General features: G+C 27.4%; 1 protein-coding gene across 1 annotated transcript; it reads left to right on the top strand.

Annotated features, from left to right (window-relative positions):
- Window positions 1-12,822: 12,822 nt before the first annotated feature.
- Window positions 12,823-14,557, top strand: LOC131612761 (transcription factor MYB61-like). The gene is made up of 3 exons (XM_058884511.1): window positions 12,823-13,147; window positions 13,234-13,363; window positions 13,458-14,557. The coding sequence occupies exons 1-3, from the start codon at window positions 13,015-13,017 to the stop codon at window positions 14,317-14,319; spliced, it is 1,125 nt and encodes a 374-aa protein (XP_058740494.1). The 5' UTR covers window positions 12,823-13,014; the 3' UTR covers window positions 14,320-14,557.
- The last annotated feature ends 8,072 nt before the right edge of the window (window positions 14,558-22,629 follow it).

Below are 22,629 nucleotides of genomic sequence, written 5' to 3'. Positions count from 1 at the left end.
CTGCAATGAGTGATTCAGGACACTATTTAACACGGATTAAGAAAAATATATAAAAGTAAGAGAAATAATATTGTTCTTACTATAATACTCTTATCATGTATTGATCAGAATGGTGAAATTTTTATTAATTAGAGGATAAAATTAAAAATAATATAATAAAAAATTGAAATAAATTATTCATTTTGAAACATCATTTTATTCCAAATGAATCATCCATCATAGGATATGAAGAGAATATAATATATTCTATGAGTTTAATGTCTAGTAGAACAAATCCAAAAAAAAAAACCTTAGAAAATGTGACGTGTCTAAATTAGAAGACATGAAAAAAATTATATAATAATATATTTAATAGTATAATGTATTTTTTCAAGTTTATAGGAGATGTCTTAATTTAGTCTTATTATATTTCATTTTATTGTATTTATTTTATATTAGTATAGATGATTAGATGAAAGATTAAAAGGGGAATTTTGAATGTGTCTTACCAAATTCAACTCGTGCTAATATTTAGTCACATAATCTTAAATAATTAGGTGAAATAAGAAATTTGATTTTCTAAATTGTAAAACTAACACTATTTTAAATAATATATTTTATGATAAAGTCCTCAATAATTATAACATCGAGGTCAAATGACATGGAACGCTCTATTTCATGACAAAACTTAATCTTTTCTTTTGGTTTTTCCCAAAATCGATATAAAAAATTGTTTAGAATTTGAGCTTTGATTCTCAGTTCTTGCAATTTTAGGGTTTTATTTAGAATAAAAAAGGCGCGTTTATTTTCTTACGTCGGATATGTTCTCTCATTTTTTAGAAAACCAATATAATAATTTTTTTATTCCTTTAGAACACAAAATGTGCCTTTATTTTATATAGAATTTATGTCGGATATGTTCCCTCGATTTTTAAAAAAAACTTATATAAAAACTCTATAAATTTTTTATTCCTTCAGAATTAATGTTTTGTCTCATTTTACTTTTTGAGCCCTAGCAAACAAAAGAACATCATTCTTCTTCAAGAAGGAAGGAAGCTCGAACCTCAAACCAACACTTTTTTTACCGTCTCTCATCACATTTTCGGTATGTACAAATTCTTCATTATTGTTGTTGTTGTTTTCTTCGTTGATGTTGTCGTTGTTGTTGTTATTATTATATTTATGGTTTTTGAGACTTATAAGATTTACTGTATTGCTGCTATTGTTTGTTGTTATTGTTGTTTTATTGAGGTTGAATGTTCATTTTTGTTGGCAATGTACTATTTTTATTTTATTATCAAAAGCTATATGTTATTGTGGATCATAGTTGGATGAAAGCCAATAGATTAAGTAAAGTGTGTGAGAATGAACTGATACAATTTCTTAATTTTGCGAAAAAATACTTCCTAACAATAAGGGTATTTTTTGGTGCCCTTGTAAAATTTGCTGAAATATGCAAAAACATCCAAAACGTGATATATTCAATCATTTAGGTTGTGATGAAATCATTCAAAATTACACAAAATGGGTATGACATGGTGAATTGACCCAAAAAATACCTCTATCACATACAATTGAAGATGATGAATTTATGAATGATAATCTGGAAGACATGATTCATGATATTGGAGTAGATGTTTTCAAGAAAGCTAATATGGTAGATACTATGGAAAGAGACATGGAAGAGTCGTTGTATCATAAATGTAAAAGTTTTACAAGATTGTCAGTTGTGTTAAAAATAATGAGAAAGCTAATGTGATAAATACTTTGCAAAGAGACATGGAAGAGTCGTTGTATCTAGAATGTAAAATTTTACAAGATTGTCATCTTTGCAATACTACTTTAGAATAATGAGAAAAATGATTTACCATGATGCTATATATAGACTACGATCCTTAATATACATGTACACAATCATATGATTTACGTTTCACATGTGAAGAGTGTTGAAGACATTAAGAGTATCAATTAAGAGAAATTCAAAAGCCAATACGTGTCAATAGTTTATCCTCGCACTTTTGTATTTTAGGTCAATTTCGAAGAGACTTATTACCATGAATACATGTATTCCTACAATCTCAATTCTCATAACATGTCGTAGATCATGTAAGTACTCATTTGTTTATTTTATTCAGCATCTAAAATATGATTGAAATCATGTATTAAACATATCTTGTATGATTAATTATTATTAAATTAAATCCAATTGTTGAAGTTTGTCTTAAAACCTCGAGTGATAAAGAGAAAGAAAATATGTTTTGAGATTGTAGAAATCAGAAATCAGCCTGGAGGTAGAATCGTTGGTGGCGGCGTGACGGTGAGTTTTCTTCTGGCAGGCAATTTGGTCTGTTGGAGCTTGGGTTTGGTTTTCTTGATTCACGTGTCTTGTGCTTCGTTTATTTAGTATGTGGACTCGTTCGTTAATGAGTTATGTTTAATGCTTGTTATGAATTTGTTGGTTTCAACAATTGTAAATATGTATCTCTATCATTCTTGTTTTCACAACCTTTAGTATTTCAAAGGTGGGAATAGAGAGAAGGGTTTGAGAATCCTAGAAATAATTTTTGAAAGATAATAGTAAATTCTTAAGAGTGTTTGGAATTTGGAAAATCTTTGAAGATACCTCAAGAGAATTGGGAAACACTTCTTAACACTTTTGATTTGCGTGATTCATTTATATAAAGAGTTTGAGATATTGAAAACACTTGAGTGAAAAAAGTTTGTTCTTGAAAATTATAATAACTATTTTCTTGTCATTTATTTGTAATATTTTATAATAATGTTTAACAGTATAGTAGTTAAGAGGGTTGTTCTCTTTCTTTGAGTAAATAGTTTTCATCGAACTAATTAAATAAGTTATTGTGTTTTTTATCTTCTATATTCTTTTGTCAAATTAAATTGTTGTCTTATTGTACAAATGGTTATTTTTGTTTAGTGTTATTTATTTTAATTGACATTGTTCTTTATCTCTATACATCAAAAAATTTAATGTGATTGAACTTTTTAATTTTACAACACTAATAAATTTTATTCAATTTTTGTATGTATAAATAATAAATTAGAACTTATTCTCTCCATTTTAAAATAATTGTCGTTTAAAATTTTTGCACACAAATTAAAAATTATAATAATGTTGTCGTAAAATATTACACTCTTAATAAATTAACCAATATTAAAATATTAGAAGAGTGTATGTAGTAATGGTTAAAAAACAAAATTAGAAAAATAATAATCATTGCTATATTAAAAAAATGAATATAACAATTATTTTAAAACATATTTTATATTCTAAAATGATAAGAAAGTAACATATTTCATTTTGCTTTAATCCAATATTTTAAAATATTCAAACATAATAGTTACATTAGTCCTCACTTTGACACAAATCACATAAAAAAATGTTTCAAATTTAATGTTAAATATGTTTTTTATTCTTATAAATATTTTAAATTTTATTTTTAGTTATTATTGAAAATTTTGACATATTTTAGTCCTACTTTTATACATGAAGTTTTAGTTCTTGCTTTAAAATTTTCAAATTTTTGAATAATTTTTTTATATATGTTTCAAATATTGTAAGATATTTTTTTGATACACTATGGTTAACCGTATTATTGTAAGATATTTATTTACCAAACTTAAATTTTTTAAAATGAAAAAAATTAAATATGAATTTTTTAAATTTCACAAGATAATGATAAAAGTAATGAAAATCTCGACTTAAAAATTAAATTTTAAGTTTTTTTCAAAGAACTTTTTAAAAGGTTCTAAATATGTCCGCAAAATAATCATTCAAAAATTTACATTAATTTAACAGTTGAGTTAAAATTACATGCATAATAATTTTGTAGGAATCAAATCATGTTATTTTTAATTAAAAAAACAAATATTTTATAAGGACCAAAAAATATTTAACCATAAAAAAATACAGCAATGATATCTTGACACCATTTTCTACACCAAATACTTACACCATATACACTGTTCACCGTATTTATACGGTGAACAATGACTTTTATTATAATATTATTTTTAAAAAATATAATTTTTTTTAAAACAAATATTTATTTTTAAAATTTATTTTATAACATAAAGATGAGTTTGTGTCATTAACCAACTTCGCAATTGTATTAACCACAAAAATATACGTCATTAACCACTTATTTTACTTATAATTTATTAACCACTTTCATTACTTCATTAACCAATAAAATACATAGTATTAACCATGTTCTGACACTAAATTATCAATGTATTAATCAATTTTTATACTCTATTAACCAACTTTATTTTACTATTTAATTTATGTTTGAGAACTCATTAATCATATTATGAAGTGTATTTATCAATTTTATACAAACTATTGACCAAAGTTTGAACGATATACATATTAACTTTTTATATCAGTATATATATTAACCAAACTTTAAACCGTATTAATCAAGTTTTAATATTTCATTAAACAAAATTTAAAAATAAATAAAAAAAATATATAAAAAATTTAAAAGTAATAATAAAAACACTCTTCACATAGTTGTGAAATGTGTATTGAATATAGGTGAATGAAATTGGTGTCATGATATTATTTTTAAAAAAAAATAGTTACTCAATTTACACAAAGTGGAAAAGCTGGTGTCTTTTTATAAAGACTTATGATTTGTCCCTAGAGAGAGGTTAGTCAAAATCTGTGAACACAAAACAAAATCTTTTATCTTTGTCCCATTAATCATTAAGTTAGTTTACACTATGCAATAGCTAACTCCTAGTCCTAAACGAATGATGCCTAGTTATTTTTGGTCTCCCATTAATTAGTATTTCCAAGTGGGACAAAGACCTTATATAGTACATGCAATTTTATGTGTAAAATATGATATTGATTTAAATATAATTTTAATTTAAGTATTATAATTTTTATAATTTTAATTCTTATAATATTTTATTCAAATTTAATTCATGCAAATTTTAAAATTATCATATTTAACTATTAACATCATATCACATGTTACTTAATACACTTAAGTCAGAATCAATGATTTTTAAATTTACAAGAATTAAATTTAAATAAAAAGTTACCATAAATAAAAATTATATTTAAACAAGTGGAATCTAGCTGTACTATTGACATGTGAGACACTTGAACGGGCATCATAAATCTACTTTTAATATAATAAAGTAGAATACATATGAAATCCTATAATTAACCCTCTAATCACCATTTTGAGGGTGATAAACGGGGACATAGATGTAATTGCATCTCCCTTAATATTTTAATTAATAAATAAATTTTTTAATCATTTTGTAACCTTTCATTATCACTTTTTTCTTTTACCATCATTATTAACGTGAAAAACTTTATTTGGAATTGTGCAATCTTTCTTGGAATACAGCAAAACCACCTCCACGCTTCTCCTCTTTGTAATCATTTTTTCATTTTTTTTTTGCTTTCAAAACTTTCAATCTTCTCTCTTCCTCACTGCATCATTGCCATTGGTTTGTCTTTTACTATTTCTTATTTCTCTCAATTCTCTCCCAAACCCTAATTCCTCCATTTTCATTTTTTCTCCTCTGTCTTCATCAGAAATCGACATCAAAGGTTGGGTTCTAAATCCCTTTTTCATTTTCGTTTTATTCATGTATTCTTTTTTTGCTCCTTCACCTTCAATTTCTTTTCCTCCTTAACAACGAAACTCTTCTTATTCTTCTTCAATCTATTCATGTATTTGGTTAATCGTTCCTCTAATCGTTGATTTATTTGTTCCTTTCATATACTTGAGTCTCATTTGATTATTTCATCAAACCCTCGACCATGGTTCGTTAATCTTTAAAAATCTTATCTTTTTTGTTCGTCACTTTCGTTTTTGTTAATTTCATCTCATATTTGTTTCATTTTTGTCCTATTTTTTTTTTTCAGTTGGAGGATGATTTGGCTGAAAGATGAAATGACGGCGACGATGAGCGTCGACTTTTCACCTTTAATTTGTTAGCTTTTTTTTTTGTGAATGATATTTATTTTTAATCTGTAAAAATCCTATTTTTTCGTCACTTTCGTTTCTGTTAATTTCATCTCATATTTGTTTCATTTTTGTCCTATTTTTTTTTGCAGTGGGAGGATTTGGCTGAAAGATGAAACGACTGTGTCGATGAGCGTTGTTGACCTTTCACCTTTAATTTGTTAGTTTTTTTTTTGGTGAATGATATTTTTAATTGTTACTGAATATGAATAATAAGTCCATTGATTCCAAATTTTCACCAACAATGAATGATAACAGTGTTGTGAAGAATAAAAAGAAGGAAGAACCCGCTTTCAATCTCACATGTTCCCAAAGTAGATGAATCTTTAAGCTCAACCTTTAAGCTCCAGTTGTCTTCGATTTGATCTGTTGCAGTTGTTGATTATAAAAATTAATTAATTTACTTACCAAATTCGATTTTATTTTATTTTTTATAATTTACTTATCACATTCAATTTTGCAAAAAAAATTCTTTTAGTTTTTCAACCATTGTTATTTATACAACTTAACTATGTTTAAATTTATTTTATATTAGATGATAAAATCATATAATATCAACAGAATCTATAAATTTACAATACACAAGAATTTAAAAATTATAGCCATACTCGATGGGTCGAACCTATTTTTCTGACGGGCCGACAAAATATTTACTTAAATTGAACAGATATTAGAGATCATATGTTTAATAACTTCTGAATTACTATAGCATATAACTTCTAAATTACTACACAAATTTAACAAACATAATATTATTTAATTTATTAAATCTAATCAAATTATTAAACCAATATGTTTTTTTGGTATATACTATATTTTATTTTATAATATTTGTTAATAAAAATTACAGGCATACCCGGCGGGACAAACATGTTTTTCTACCATATATTTGGTTTAATAGCAATTAACAAATCTATATTTATCCTGACAACTACTACAACTTAATAAATTAAATTAATATTTGTATGACAATCAACGTTGAAATTTTTTTCTATTAATTCGTATAAACTAATATACATTTTTTAATCATAACTATATAATATTTATTTAATATTTATCGACTTTACGTGACCCGTGCGAATGCACGGGTCCTTTACTAGTTAAACTCCAAAGATATCAAATTTTAAAGACATAATTTACTATAAAACGATGTAATTTTTTTTTTTAATAATATACAATGAGAGCCGTCTTAAACTTAGTTTAAGTTATCTTCAGTTGAATCTTGAAAAAAGGTTAAGGGGCCCTATTTAAACATTAATTAGCAATGAAATATATAATTTGAGGCCCTTTTTATTATATCTTAAACATGAAAAAAGTGTGAGGTCCTTTGTTGTACATCGCCTTGCATACCCTCAAAGACGCCCATGTATACAATATATTAGTACTTTGTTTAAATTACTGAGATTTTAAATTGTTAATAGTTTAGTTTAGATGATAAATTTAAGGTTTAATATCATTTTTCGTCCTATATTATTTAATCAGTGTTCATTTTAATCTCATAACTAAAAAACGTTTAATTTGATCCCTTAATTAATTAAACAAGGTTACGTTTGTTCTAGACATCAAAGGTGTTAGTTTGAGTCAATGGAAAATGACAAATATTGCTTAGTTAGACTGGTATTTGCTTATGTGGCAACATAATGTCGAGTTGGAATATTTCATTTGCTATTTTTTTCCGATCCTTTAATTAATTAAACAAGGTTACGTTTGTTCTAGACATCAAAGGTGTTAGTTTGAGCCAATGGAAAATGACAGATATTGCTTAGTTAGATTGGTATTTGCTTATGTGGCAACATAATGTCGAGTTGGAATATTTCATTTGCTATTTTTTTCCTGAGACAAAGAAATGCTTTGTTATTCATTTTTTAGGACTTTAATCATTTCACGTTTCTCTTCGACTCTCTGAGTGAAAGGAAGGAAGAACTGCAAGGTGCCTGGAAGAATGAAGACTAAGAACTGGAAGAGCGAAGGCTGAGAATGATTATTCGACGGTTGAGAACGACGGAATGAGGATTAAATCAAAAAGAGGAAGAGACGTTTACTTGTACGTTCAAATTTTCGCCTCTTTCAAATTTAGGGTTTTGTGGGTTTTCAATTTTCAACCCTTTCTAAAATCAGGTTTACTTGGTTTTTGATTTATTGGGTGAAATATGTTTGATTTAATGTTAAAAATTCGTTTTAGGTTATGTTATTCATATTAGGGTTTTTGTTGGTTCTTATTTGAAATGTTAATTTGTGTTGTATGATTCTCCGTTGCTTTTAGGAGTTTATGTTGTAACAATGTTATTGTATTATTTTTAGTGTATGAATTTGTGTGGATTTTAAGAATTTGTGTTGTTGTTGTTGTTGTTTTGGTTATGAATAAGTCGTTTTTCTTAAGGAGGATCAAACCAAACTTTAAACACCATGTGGAATTTGTGATTATGTATAAAAGATGAGAGAAATTTTTTTATTGATAATAAGTATTGACTTGACACAAAAGATTCAATAATAAATAGAGATACATAGACTCAAACCCAAATTAAGAATAAATTATTATAATAATAACTAGTGTCAAATATAATACTAAGAGATACTATAATACTTTGAATTAATTTAAAATATATTATTATATATTTTTAATATTTTAACGAGTATAATTAGAGCACTCATCAATAAAATCAGTTGTTAGTTGGTTTAGTGGTGATTGACGCTGAACTTGATAGGGAGTACCACGGTTCGATCCCCCGCAACTGCGATGGGAACGGGGCTGGAACCACTTGATAAATGTGATAAAGTAACATTTTCTATTTCTAGCTAAAGTTCCATCAAAGTTTGCATATATATATATATATATATATATATATATATATATATATATATATATATATATATATATATATGAATGTATTAAAGCTAAAGGTTCAAATTCTCTATTGAATAATTTATGTGAACTTTTCATTATTTTAATTTGACTGCAAAAATTTCATTTTTCAATTTCATTAATAGTTAATTTTGGAGTTTAACCTAAGTTACTAAAGTTTGATATTATTTGTTTATTAAAATATCAAAGTTTAACATACCAAATATAAAAATCACACAACATATAAAATGAATTAAAGTTTTATTCATGTCAATGTTAATTTTGAACGTGTCATCAATGACATGTCCTATCCCAATTTTTTTTTTTTATTAATGGTGAACATATCAACCCCTATAGCCTTAGTAAACCCAACCTTATTTGAGAATCAAATTCATAACAAGATTCTTGTTAATCTCCAGACTATGGAAAACATTTTTGAGAATCAAATTCTTTATATATATAAACTTGAGCTCTACTTCTCTCGTTACAACAACATTAATGGTGTGGGCATCTCTCAACACCGCTTTCTTATCCTCAATACTTGTGTATCTTTTGAACATACTATATTCATAACAGACATGGTGAGAGGCACCAGTGTCTATCCATCATCCATATGATCCACCAATAAGGTTGATTTCAATTATCATAGAAATGAATTGCTCTTCTACATTTAGGTTAGTCTGTGAAGCAACGTTTGACCTAGTCCTACAATTTCAAGCCACATGACCCGATTTCCCACAATTGCAAGAAGTGATTTGTCATATACACTAGGTTCATTCCATTTGCTGAGATGGATGTTGCTTTGGAGAATTTCAATTTAGAGGACATTCATTTGTCTTGGGGTTAGTCTTGTTGTTTATACTCATAATGTGGTTCTGATTCTTGTGTTGTTTGTTGATTGACATCACAACAACATTCATGAATTTCATTTTATTGTTTGAAACAACCAATACTTCTCCTTTCTTATCTTGTTTTTGAGCTTCCTCTTTAATATGGAGGCAAGTTACCAAGCTCTTTAAAGAGAATTCTTTACTTTTATGTCTTAGAAGATTTTTGAAATTCATTCAAGAAGGGTCAGTTTGCCAATGAGAACAACTTCTTAAAATTTTTCATCTAAATTCATACCATCATTAAAGATTCAATAAGCTTATCTTCTAGATTTTATGGGATTGGAACTCCACGAATTATTTATCAATCGTCTGGTACTCTAGGTAGCGGCTCATAACATATTTTTTGCTCCATTTTCCTTAATGTCATACTTCTTCTTCAGAGCTTCCCAGGTATCTTTTGTAGGCTTGTATATATGCATTGAAATACTCATATAAGTCATTGCTAGACCATTTAGAATATAATTTTCGTAGAGATGGTCATTCTTATGCCATGTTAGTGCTTCTTTAGTTGTTTTATCCTTTTTAGCTTATCATTTGTTTTGTCCATTACTAACGTGTCCTTAGTAAAAACTGTGATAACCTTTCTCATAGATACGATAAAGAGTATCTTTTGTTGTCACCGTTTGAAGTGACTTTCCTTCAACTTATATGGTTTGTTGAAGTCAGAAACAATTGAACTATTACAAATAATTTCTTCAGTAAACATGGAAGAAGGAAATATCTTAAAAAATATTATTTTGAATTTCTAAAAAGGTTTGAAAATCAATTTATGGCATTGAAGAAATGAATGGCTGAGTCACGTACTTGGTCACTTATCTTTAAGATGTTTCACAGTATTGCCTAATGTTGTCCAAGCAAATTTACAACCACAAAGTCCTCGAGATAAAAACAACTTAGTCAATCTATATGATATATGGTTTCCTGCTGTACCATAGACAACATTTTAGAATTTATAAGTCTCAAATAATTTTCGTTGACCACCCTAAATAATTTCTCAAACGAAAAAAAAATCAAATAATTATTCAAAGGAAACTTTAAAAATATTCAAACAATTCAACAAGTCACAAGAAATGAGAAAAAAATTGACATTTCAATAATTTAAAAAATTGCATAAAGTGAGGAAGAAAAAACTTCAACAATGCAAAAATACATCCATTTCTTAAATATCTATATTTATTAATGTCATTCAAAATAATCCAATCTTAAATATACATAAACACAAACATCTAAAGTGACAATTTTATTTTAAAAATATTATTGATAAATGAAATTACAATAATTATAAAAACTCAAGATTTTGGATCCGAATCAAGATAAAATATTCAAAGTATTAATATTGATCAATTGAATTAGATTGAAAAACAGTTTTAAATCAATATCTAATAGAATATTCTAATTGAAGAAGTCCATATTTAATTTAAAAAAATGTAATTTACAAATGGTTAGCAATGGTGAATCATTTGGCCGGTTGATTGAATTCTCAGCAATTCCTATAAAAAGAAATAAGACTTTAACTCACTCAGATGTCAAAAGTAAATTTGTATTTGAACCCAAATTATGAAAATTTTCCAAAGGATAATGCTTTTGAAAAAAAGCATTGCAAATCATCCCTAAAAGCCAAAAAGAAGAGAATGCCAATCTTGTACCAAAGAGTATCTATGGCAGAAAAAGTTAGACAAGAAAAGGAAAGGTCTAGAGTTTTCAAATTTTAAAGTATCGAATTTAATGCACTATACTTTGTTTGATTACTTTGCCCTTCTCATGGCTTTGCTTCAACACAAAAAATTCTCCTTTCTCAAAACTTTTGGTTTATTTGCACTTAATATATTATACTAATCTTGGATTAGGCCTCCACTAGGCCAAGTCACTCATTGAAATTTCATACAAAGCTCTTGTTTTAATCTCTTAGACTATATAGACTTCAAACTCACGAGATAGCAACTATATGGTCTAAAAAGCTTATGATACATTGATTTATTGATTTGTATGAACAAATATGAGTCAATGTTTCATATAGATAAGTGAGATATTACTTCTTCTTTCTAAAGATTAAAATATTAGACATAGATTAATATTTTTTATAAATTAACTATTAAAGAGATTCTCACCTCAACGGTAAAAATTACACTGATATAAACTTTATTGACATATGACTCACTTATATTTGTCCACTCAATTAAAAAATATTTATAATGAATTTATTAAATTATACATTTATTATGAAATAAATTTTTTCTGCGATTGTTCTCTCAAAATTTATGATTTAAATTTTTTTCCTTCTTTTGGTTTTTGAGCCGATTCTATATTTTAACTATTTAATAGTTATTATAAATTATTAATTTCTTTAATTATATGTAAAAAAATTTAAAATTGAATATTATTTTTTACCCATAATGCAAATACTCACATATATATATATATATATATATATATATATATATATATATATATATATATATATATATATATATATATATATATATATATATATATATATATATATATTATATTTTTTAAAACAATAAATTTAATTTTTTAAAAAAGTGATTTTGTCATTTTAAAAAATAAAAATTATTGTTCGTTTATATTCTATTTCTGTATAATCTTTATCAATAAATCAAATGATTTATTAAAATAAAAACCAGACTAAAAATTTACATTTAGAAAATTGACATATATAGCTATCAACCAGATTTTGTTCAACATCTTACAACTTACAAAAGGACATAACTTTTTCATATAAAAATTTACAACTGTTTAGCATAACAAACAGAGTTCTTACCTCATTATTTTCTAATAAATAACACAAATTTCAATAATAGTACTAGTATTCTTTTCAAACGAAAAAAATGTAATTTTTTTTAAAAAAATAGAACAAAATGTTGCTTTGCCAGTGGGACATTCACGTATAAGTCAAACCCATGTGATAATGTTTGATCCCATCTCATCCATCCGATTAACTCAAGAAATAAATCACAACCGTTAAAAATAATGTGTCACCTTGTTAGGTAGGACCCATTCCAAAGTACTAGTATTATGTGGAATGTCTCGTGAATTTAGAAAGTCATATATAAATTCAAAATCATAATGTCCAATCACAACTTTTTCTTCCTCTCTCTATAGGCTTAAAGCTCCTTCTATTTATTTCATTCTCTATCAAACTTGTCAATTTATTTTATTAACTTCTATATAACCTTTCCCTATAATAATTCATAAGAGTATATAGTACCAAAGTTCTGACACATAAATCTTAAAAAAAACATTTGAAAGAGGTTAATTGAAGAAAGTGCACATGGGAAGACACTCTTGTTGCTACAAGCAGAAGCTTCGTAAAGGTCTTTGGTCACCAGAAGAAGATGAAAAGCTTTTGAATTATATCACCAAACATGGTCATGGATGTTGGAGTTCTGTTCCAAAACTAGCTGGTACTACTACACTATATCTTAATTTTATATAGTTTCATATTTTAAGAATCAGTTTTAATTTCTAACTTTGTTATTAATAATGTCAGGTTTGCAGAGATGTGGTAAGAGTTGTAGATTGAGATGGATAAATTACCTTAGACCAGATTTGAAGAGAGGGGCATTCTCAATAGAAGAAGAAAATTCTATAATTGAACTTCATGCACTTCTTGGCAACAGGTATGTATACAGGCTATATAGCCGTATTTTTATTTTTAACGAATCGAAACGATAAGGGCTGAATTGAACTGAATTGTATATATATGGTTATCAGGTGGTCGCAGATTGCGGCTCAATTACCAGGTAGAACTGATAATGAGATAAAGAATCTATGGAATTCAAATTTGAAGAAGAAGCTAAGACAAAAAGGAATTGATCCAAACACACACCAAACGATTTCGGAATCTGTTGAAAACAATGACAAGGAGAAGGAGAAGCAAGTTGAGGCGGAGAAAAGCAATAATCAGATTCAGAAAAGCTCTTTTGGATCCAATGAAGTGAACTCAATTCCTATGGATAATAATAACACTAATTATCCAGTTGAAAGGAATTCTTCAAGTAATTCAAAAATCAACAACTCTTCATGTTTCATATCTTCTGAAAATATGGTTGGATTAGGATCATCATCATCATATCTCTCTTTTCAACAACCCAACTATGGAATCAACAACATAGCTCTATCACCAAATTCCAACAACAATTCATCACTTTGTTTCATACCAAGTACTAGTGCCGGTTCAACTTCCATGTCAGAACTCAATTCTTTAACCATGTTCCAATCAATTCAAAACTGGGAATTCAACAACAACAACAACGGAAGCAAAAGCAGCAATGGAAGCATTAGTAGCAACAACAACAACAACAACAATAACTTCGATCAAATTCAAGATCATAATCAAGTATTAGAAGACATTAAATGGTCTGAATATCTAAACACTACTCCATTTTTTCTCGGAAACAACAACAGCAACAGCAACAACGACAACAACAACACAATTCAACAGCATCATAGTACAGCAATCTACAGCGATGATGAGATTAAACAAGAAATGGGATTCATTCATAATTCAGATATATATAGCAACAACAACAAAGATTTTCAGAGATTCTCACTCGCTTTTGGACAAACACTTTAGTTTATTTCAAAAGAGAGATCGATGCCGACATTTTCAACGTGAACTTTGGTCAGAAACATGTCGTTACTTCTGACCACAGGTGTGTGCTGTAAATTTTTCTTCTTTTTTTTTAATTTATTTTACTTTAAGTTTTTTTTTTTCTAGTGTTATTGTAAATGAGTCTGATAGATGAAAAAAAATCTCAGAAATCAGCATTATGTTACAGTATAGTAATATTTATGATTTGTTAAATTAAAGCTTCTTTCAATTTTTCATTTTGTTCATTAAACAAATAAGACTTGTTCTAGATTTTCCATTCTTTTTACTCTCTTTACACATCTCTCTTAATTTTAATTACAGTTTAATTATTGGTTATAACTTGAACACGTTCTAACTACGTATCTATTAGAAAAAAATGTCTAACACGTTCTAACTACGTATATATTAGACAAAACACAGACATTTATAATTATATTTAATTTAAATATTTTTTGAAATTATTATTGGTGTTATTATCAACGTAAATATCAATATCGTGTTAAAGGTGTACGAGTTTCGTACTGATATTTTAAAAATTGTTCAAATGGTGATGTAATTCGCTTGAGAAAATATAAGAAAAAGTGAATATGAGTTGAGTTTTTAAAACGTTTTCTTTCAACAAAAGTGATTTTTTTAAGTTCTATTTCAAGAAACCGACACTAGTTGAAGTTGAAATTAGGGGTAGTTTTCAAATACTTGCTTATCACATGATCCTTTTGAAATTTGAGAATCCAGTAATGTTATTTTCTGTGTATCAAAACGTCATAAGGTAGTACAATTTTTCTTTAATGTGTGTGTATCATTTTCTCTTGCGATAAAGATTGTTTTCACTTTTTGGACACATTTGAGCTGAATTCCCTTTCCAGTAAATTGCCATAGATAAGAAAATAATAGTATTTTTTTAAGCTTGTAATGTTTTGTATGCAATCAAAAGCTGTATAATTGAATTTTTTAATTCCCATAAGCTGAATGATGATTGATTAATTTGATGCTATTATGTAGGACAAAAAGCTCCCAAGAAAATAAAATAAAATAATAATCATGGCATGCCACCGACTAATTCAGTGCATAAACGCCACAAAAAAGTTTGTTTAAAATAAAATTTATTTAATTTAACATAAGGACAAGAATTATGAAGCCAAATTGAAAATAAAAAATGAGTATGAAATGGACGGGTCCTTCCTTAATTAGACACAATGATATAAGTGACCTTTTGATATTTTTTAAAAGATTAAGAAAAGTACTAGTACTAATCTCTCCCCCGCAACTTGGTGGTTTAAATAGTAAAATATAGATTTTAAAATAATAATTTAGTTAAAATAGGGTTAACAATGAACGAAATCAACTCGAAAAATAGTTTAAAATTCAATTTAACATTTAAGTCGTTAAATTAGGTCCATTAATCAAATGAATTGAACCTGAGCGAAAAATTAAATTCGTTAACTAAAAATAATTAAACAAATAAAATTAACATCAAATTATGTTTTTAAGAAAATAATTTAAAATTAATATATATTTTTTTTAATTTAAAAAATATCTTCTAAATATCTTTAATTTTAAGAAAATCAAATATATCTTTTAAATTTTTTTTAATTTAAAAAAAGCATCTTCTAAATATCTTCTAGGAAAAATTCCAACTTTATAACTTTTATTTTATTTCTATATTTTCTATTAAAAATATTAATTTAAAATGTCAAATATATAAAAAAAATAGATTTTTATAAAAATGACTTTTAAGTCCGTGAAGTAAACAAGTTGAACCTAACGAGATGAACCTAATGAGTTGAATAAGTTGTTTGTGAACTTATAACGAGTCAAGCTTGAACTTAAAAAGCGTATGTGTCGAACTCGAACAAAGATTTGAGTTGAACCAATTCTTAACGAGTCAAGCCAAGTTGAGGCGAGTTTGACTCGACTTATTTTTAGCCCTAGTTAAACGTATTCAAAATTAATAATTGTACTTCGATTTTGTTATGACTTTAAAACAATCATCTGATTGAGGAGCCTTTAGTAACTCATTCATATGAACAATATTCTAACAGAAGTCTTCATGAGCATTTGTATCAGTCACCAATGGTTCATTATTAACAATTATGATTCCAAACAAAGAGTTCCATAGAGCATCAGTGAAGGCATAATCGGTGTTACCTATTTTAAAATTGAAAGTGGAGCCATGTCTCTTATGTAGTCCGGAATAGAACACGCAAATAAGGTGTTCATTGTAGTCGTCAGACAGCTTTATGAAGTGATTTATTTGTTGATGCTCCATAAGAGACACAATATCAGGAATGTTAAGCGTCTCAGTAGTTGCAGGCTTGTATACATGCTGCTATATAACTAACCTAATTATCTAATTTGATGATTCTCTTCAAATTCTTTCAAACAGTTAGGAGAAACTAAAGATGCAGTTTCTGGTACATTTGATGATGAACTTGCTGGATTCTTGCCCTTGGCATCAACCTTGTTCCTAGCAACCTTAGGGGCCATGAGAACCTCTCCATTAATGGCAACTTATCCCTTAAGATTTCTTATGACTTTAAACGTCTTAAAGATACTCGAAAGGAGTGGTGGAGGTGGATCTGGTCTAAGTCGGTTCCTCCGTCTAAGTCCTTTATGGTTTGGAGGTTATTGCATCATAAGTTGGCTTTGGATGATCAATGGAAATGAAGAAGTTTTTCTCTCCCCTCTAGATGTGATCTTTGATGTTCGGAGGAAGAAACAGAATCTCATTTGTTTTTTGAATGTCGTTATGCTTCGACGCTTTGGTGTTGGATTATGCAAATGCTCAACATTGCTTCTCTTATTCATGATTGGTATGATATTTGGAATATTTTTCGCAAAGCCGGTGTTGCTCACTCCAAGGTGATATCTGCTGTTGCTATTATTTTCATTTTCAATTCCATTTGGATGGCTAGAACAAGTATAGATATAATGGTTATGTTACTCCCATATCTTCTTCAATTTCTTTGATTATGGCTGCTGTCTGTATTGCCGATAACGCAGTTGTTGTAGGTCCTCATCTTCGCATTCATGACTTTGAGATCCTCAAGAAATTTAAGGTTATTATAAGGCATCCGAGAGCTCCTAACATTTTCAAGGTTTTTTGGCAGCCCCCCTCCGAGGGATTGGGTTAATTTGAATTGCGATGGTGCCTCCACCTCCCCGTCGGGACTTTCCGCCTGTGGGGGGATTGGTAGGGACAATGGCGACTATTTTTTGGGGGCTTTTTCTTCCTTTTTAGGGGTATCGAATTCTCTCATTGTTGAACTATCGGGTGCTATGTAAGCAATTGAGTTCGCTCATGAGAAGAATTGGCATAATGTTTGGTTGAAAACATACTCCACGATGGTAGTTAAAGCTTTCAAGCCTCTGTGTGCCTTGGGTGGTTCGAAATAGATGGCTTAACTGTATTTTTTAGTCTCTCGGAGAAATTTTGTTGTTTCTCATATTTTTAGAGAAGGGGATAGCTCTGCAGATGCCCTTGCTAATTTAGGCCTAACTTTGACTGTACTACTCTTTTTTACTTCCATTCTGTTATTTTTGAGGGCAGATTTTGTAAGGAATAGGCTTGGTTTGCCTTTCTTTAGGTTTGTTAACTATTGAGTGGGTTTTGGTATAATTCCCCGTCACTTATGTGTACTGTTTCCTTTTTTAATATAACCTTATTAAAAAAAGTAGATATTGGGAAAATGCAAAAGAGTATCATATAGGTGACATAGTACGTGATGAAACTGCTGCAAGCCTGCAAAGGACAAAAAATCTGCCCCTATTTCCTAACACGCCACCTTACACTTCCTGTCATCCAATTTCACAATTAATTAGTATTTAATTAATTATAATGTTATTCATGTTTTATTTTAATAAACTTAATGTGTAACATTTAACAGGGCCGTCTCAAATAATTTGGATGCCGTGTTCTAATAGTAAAAGTGGTCCCCCTGAAAACTTTGGCTTCTTTTATAAGAAATTTATCGAGAATTCCTGCTTGAGATTGAGTTAGTTCATAAAGTCTTTTTTTTCTTACGTTTCTCATATTCCGAATCAAATTTCTAAGCTTAGGAGGTAATTTAGGAGACATAATAAAATAATGAAAAAAATTAGAACCTGAAGTTTCTCACTATTCTTGATTAAATCTGAATCGTTGAATTTGAACCAAATACACAATGTTAAAGTTGAATCAAAAAATAAAATTAAAAGATAATTAGTTATTTGTAAATAAAATCATACATTAACAAATAATTAAAATACAGTAAAAAAAGAAATAACTATTAAAAAATCATATTTATAGAATTTATATGCCAGAGAAGAAAAAAAAGAAAATTATACACAAAATTTATATATTTGTTAATTATATAAATTATGAAAAGTAATGCTAGAAACGAAAACAAATATTTTTAAGCAATGCGGCAATATCATTATCTAAATTGTACCTTTGGAAAATTGATTCGGAGAGATACTACAATAGTAGAAGATGGCAAAAAGAGATACTATATTTTTGGATTGAAAAATAATATTTAATGTTGTAATATAAAAAATGAATAGTATTTATTAGGATAGAATTTGATTGTTTGAACTTTGCTTGTACATTAGAAGAAATTTAAGTGGGAGGTAGAGTACAAAGAGAATGGTGAGAGTACCGAGGAAAATTGCAGTACATTCAAACAATATATTTAATTTAATAAGTTAAAATAAATAAGCTAAAAATATTGTCCGTGATATATTCGTGGGTTATGCTTCGTGAGATAGAGATATTGGAAAAAATATTATTATAATTAAGCTAAAATAAATGCATAGATAATTATTCTACATTAATATATTGATTTGTTCTAATATTTTTAACAGGTAAGTTCTGATAGCAGCTCTAGAAGATCTTCTCTTCTAATAAAGTTGAATCTCAACAAATTTCTTAAAACCAACAAATTGAAAAACATAAATGATTTAGATCTGGGAATGAAATAACAATAGAACAATAGTGAAAACAAATTTGATAAAAATATTATTAACATAAAAGGTTGAGCTTCTTACCACATCAATAACTCATATTTTCTTTTTTCTACTTCCTCCAGTGAAATGAAACCATAACCCACAAACAGATATCCATATTCCTCACTTAAAATCGAATCGAAAACCCAAAAGTGTATCTTCATACAAAATTAGAAAATCTTAATATATTACTCTTGACCTGAATTGCCTGTAAATGATTTAAAAAATAGTCACTATAGAATCAAAATACAAAAGTCATAAGTTTATTAACCATAAAAAAAAAAGCAACAAAAAGAAAATGTAATCGAAGCAGATCGAAGAAGAGAAGAAGAAGCAAAACAACCCATTTTTCAATTGACGCCGAAGACCAATTTGTTAATGTTGAAATCAAAGTAAGGATAAAGAAAACATAAAATAAAAATAAAATGGTGAAGACAAATCTATACAAATAAGAATAACTATTGGAGTTCTTTATTTTTACCTATTTTTGTTCTTTATTTTTTTTTCTTGATGAAGATAACAAATTTTTAATAAATCTGCAAAACACAAAACACAATATAACAAATCAGCAAAAAAAAGTTAAAGATGAAAAAGAGATAGCAGAAAAAAGAAGAGAAGAAGTGGTGATGAGAAAGAAAAGAAGAGAGAGAGAGAGAGAGAGAAGAGGAGAGAGAGAGAGAGAGAGAGAGAGAGAGAGAGAGAGAGAGAGAGAGAGAGGAGAGAGAGAGAGAGAGAGAGAGAGAGAGAGAGAGGAGAGAGAGAGAGAGGAGAGAGAGAGAGAGAGAGAGAGGAGAGAGAGAGAGAGAGAGAGAGAGAGAGAGAGAGAGATTTCAGTTGAAGAAGGTGAGCAAATGATGAGAGAGAATAGAGCAGCAGAGAAATCATGGGAGAAAGACATGAAAAAATGTGAAATGAAAAAAAAAGTAGACAGTACTATTTGATGTCTTCCCAACAAAAAATTTAATAGTAGTTTAATAAATTTAATTGTGCATTGGAAGCAATGGAATGAAAATCATATGAAAAAGAAAACCAGAAACAACAAATTAAAGTTGGATGGAGAAGCCATCCGCATGGCCTCATATGGGAGCAGAGGGACAAAATGGTATTTGACATAACATAGTATTTTCTTATATTGTAGATAGACATACATGATTCGAATCACCCCAAAGATTGACTTGAATCATAAGAAGAATGTAATTGAATCTGAACTTTTATACGATGATTCTAATCATCATCTTCACAAGTTAAAATCAAAATCTTTAAAGCATATTAACTACAATCCCCCCTTCACTTACATTTAAGGTATTAAGGTTTAGAGTTTATGTCTTTACAATAATTATTAGAAAATTTTCAATACGTCTCTCACGAATATTAGAGATTCTCATATTTTTAATTTTGACCGTTTTTAAAAAAGATTCATTTAAAAGCATTTTTGATTTTATTTAACACAATTTTAAAATTCACTAGACAACTGACGTTATTTAATATTTTTAATATAACGAAGAATAATTTGCAAGTTAGCCATTTACGCATGAGAAGGATACTTTCAAAAATTTAGAACATAAAAATAATTGACTATCAAAAACGTCCTTCATGAAGCAACTTACATCGTACTAAGACAATCCTCCAGGAAATTGTTAAAAAGTTAACCTAAAAAAAAAAATGCTAAATATGAAAGATTTTTAATGGTGTTTTAGAACTCTATATAAATAAACATAAAAAAAAAACACTTTCAGAAGCATTATACTTTTCAAAAAAAAAAAATTATGCTCTAAAACTTTCAGACAAGCTCTTTGATATGGTGTAAATTGCTAATTTGCATGTCATTCTTCACAATAAAAATCATACTAAATAAGGTAAGGGAAGTTGTTTATTAAAGTTTTTAAAACTAGGGCCAGCCCAATGAATTAGGACGCTTAAGGCAAAATTAATTTTTTATTTTTTTTATAAAAACTATTAATGAAAATTTTAAATTATTATTTTCTTCAATTAAATCTTTAAATAATAAAAAATTAATTTATAATCTTTTAAATATTTTTACTTTTATTAATTTAATCAATATATTAAAAAAATACATCATGTTATTTTTTATCATCTTAATAGTTTGAATTAATTTATTATTTTCTTCAATTAAATCTTTAAATAATATAAACTTAATTCATAATATTTTAAATATATTAATTTTAATAATTTAATTCTTAATTATTATTAAAAATATCATATTATATTGTATAACCTTAATCGTTTGAATAAAATCTTATAATTTTTTTGGATTTCATGAACTACATAATAAAAATAATTACTTATTATATTTATATAGTTTAAAAACTATATTAAAAAAGAGAGTACAATTTTAGAAATTTAATTTAAAATTATTCATTCAAAATATTTATTTTTAGTCGGGTAAAAACAATAGAAGATCTTAGTGAATTTTTTTTATAACCAAATGAAAATATATATAAGGTATTAACATCCAAATTATATATGATATGCTTAGGTATCGAACCAACAACCTTTAAAAGGTGAAAATCTTAATTAACCACTGACCTAGTATATATATTACGTAAAACATTCACCTTTGCTTTATATATTCAATGATAAAATTATTTGGAGGCCTTCAATTTAGTCTAAAAAAGTGAGGCCCAAGGCGAAGGCCTTACTTGCCTTGCCCTTGGGCCGGGCCTGTTTAAAATCCCTCAAATAAACATACAAATTTCTGCAAAAAAATAAAACAAAAAATTTACCGAGTAAAATAAAAATTAAACAACAATCTCCTTTTTCGATTGCGCCTTATCAATTTTTTCAATTATTTCTTTAATTTCAAAATTTCTGTTTTATTCTCTGCTCTGAAATTGCATGTACAACTACACTGATAATCCATTTCTAGACCTTACACAACTATAATATTTGGTGGAGTTTTAAATCCTTTGTAAATCAGCATAAAAAACTAACAAAAATCTCCTTCTTAAAAATCCCTAAAATAATTGGAAGTTGGATTAAGAAATTCTCATAATTACTTCCTCTTGTCAACCAATAACTTGTGAACCTATCTGGCCATTATACAGCTCGCCTATAACTTGGCCTTTAAAGCCCAAAATAGAATTGGACGAAATTACCCGATAAGTTTTCTCCTATTTTAGAAGGTTTTACATAAATATATATATTTTTAAATTAGTATAATATTTTTAGGATTAAAAATTAAATGAAAACAAATATTTTTTATTTTTTATTTTATAAAAACACATTTTCAAAAAATTTAAAAGATTTTTATTTTATTTTTCTATCTACTTTGCATACAGAAAAGCCCAA

This window comes from Vicia villosa, linkage group LG6, assembly GCF_029867415.1.
Source record: "Vicia villosa cultivar HV-30 ecotype Madison, WI linkage group LG6, Vvil1.0, whole genome shotgun sequence".
NCBI lineage: Eukaryota > Viridiplantae > Streptophyta > Magnoliopsida > Fabales > Fabaceae > Vicia > Vicia villosa.
Note: the sequence above shows the minus strand (reverse complement) of the source record. Positions and strands in the feature narration are given on the sequence as shown.

Excerpts from the sequence above, each read along its gene's own strand:
- LOC131612761 (XM_058884511.1), top strand. The coding sequence starts at position 13,015 with ATGGGAAGACACTCTTGTTGCTACAAGCAGAAGCTTCGTAAAGGTCTT. Across the intron at positions 13,148-13,233 it reads TTCTGTTCCAAAACTAGCTG|GTTTGCAGAGATGTGGTAAG; the intron begins GTACTACTACAC and ends TAATAATGTCAG. Across the intron at positions 13,364-13,457 it reads CATGCACTTCTTGGCAACAG|GTGGTCGCAGATTGCGGCTC; the intron begins GTATGTATACAG and ends TATGGTTATCAG.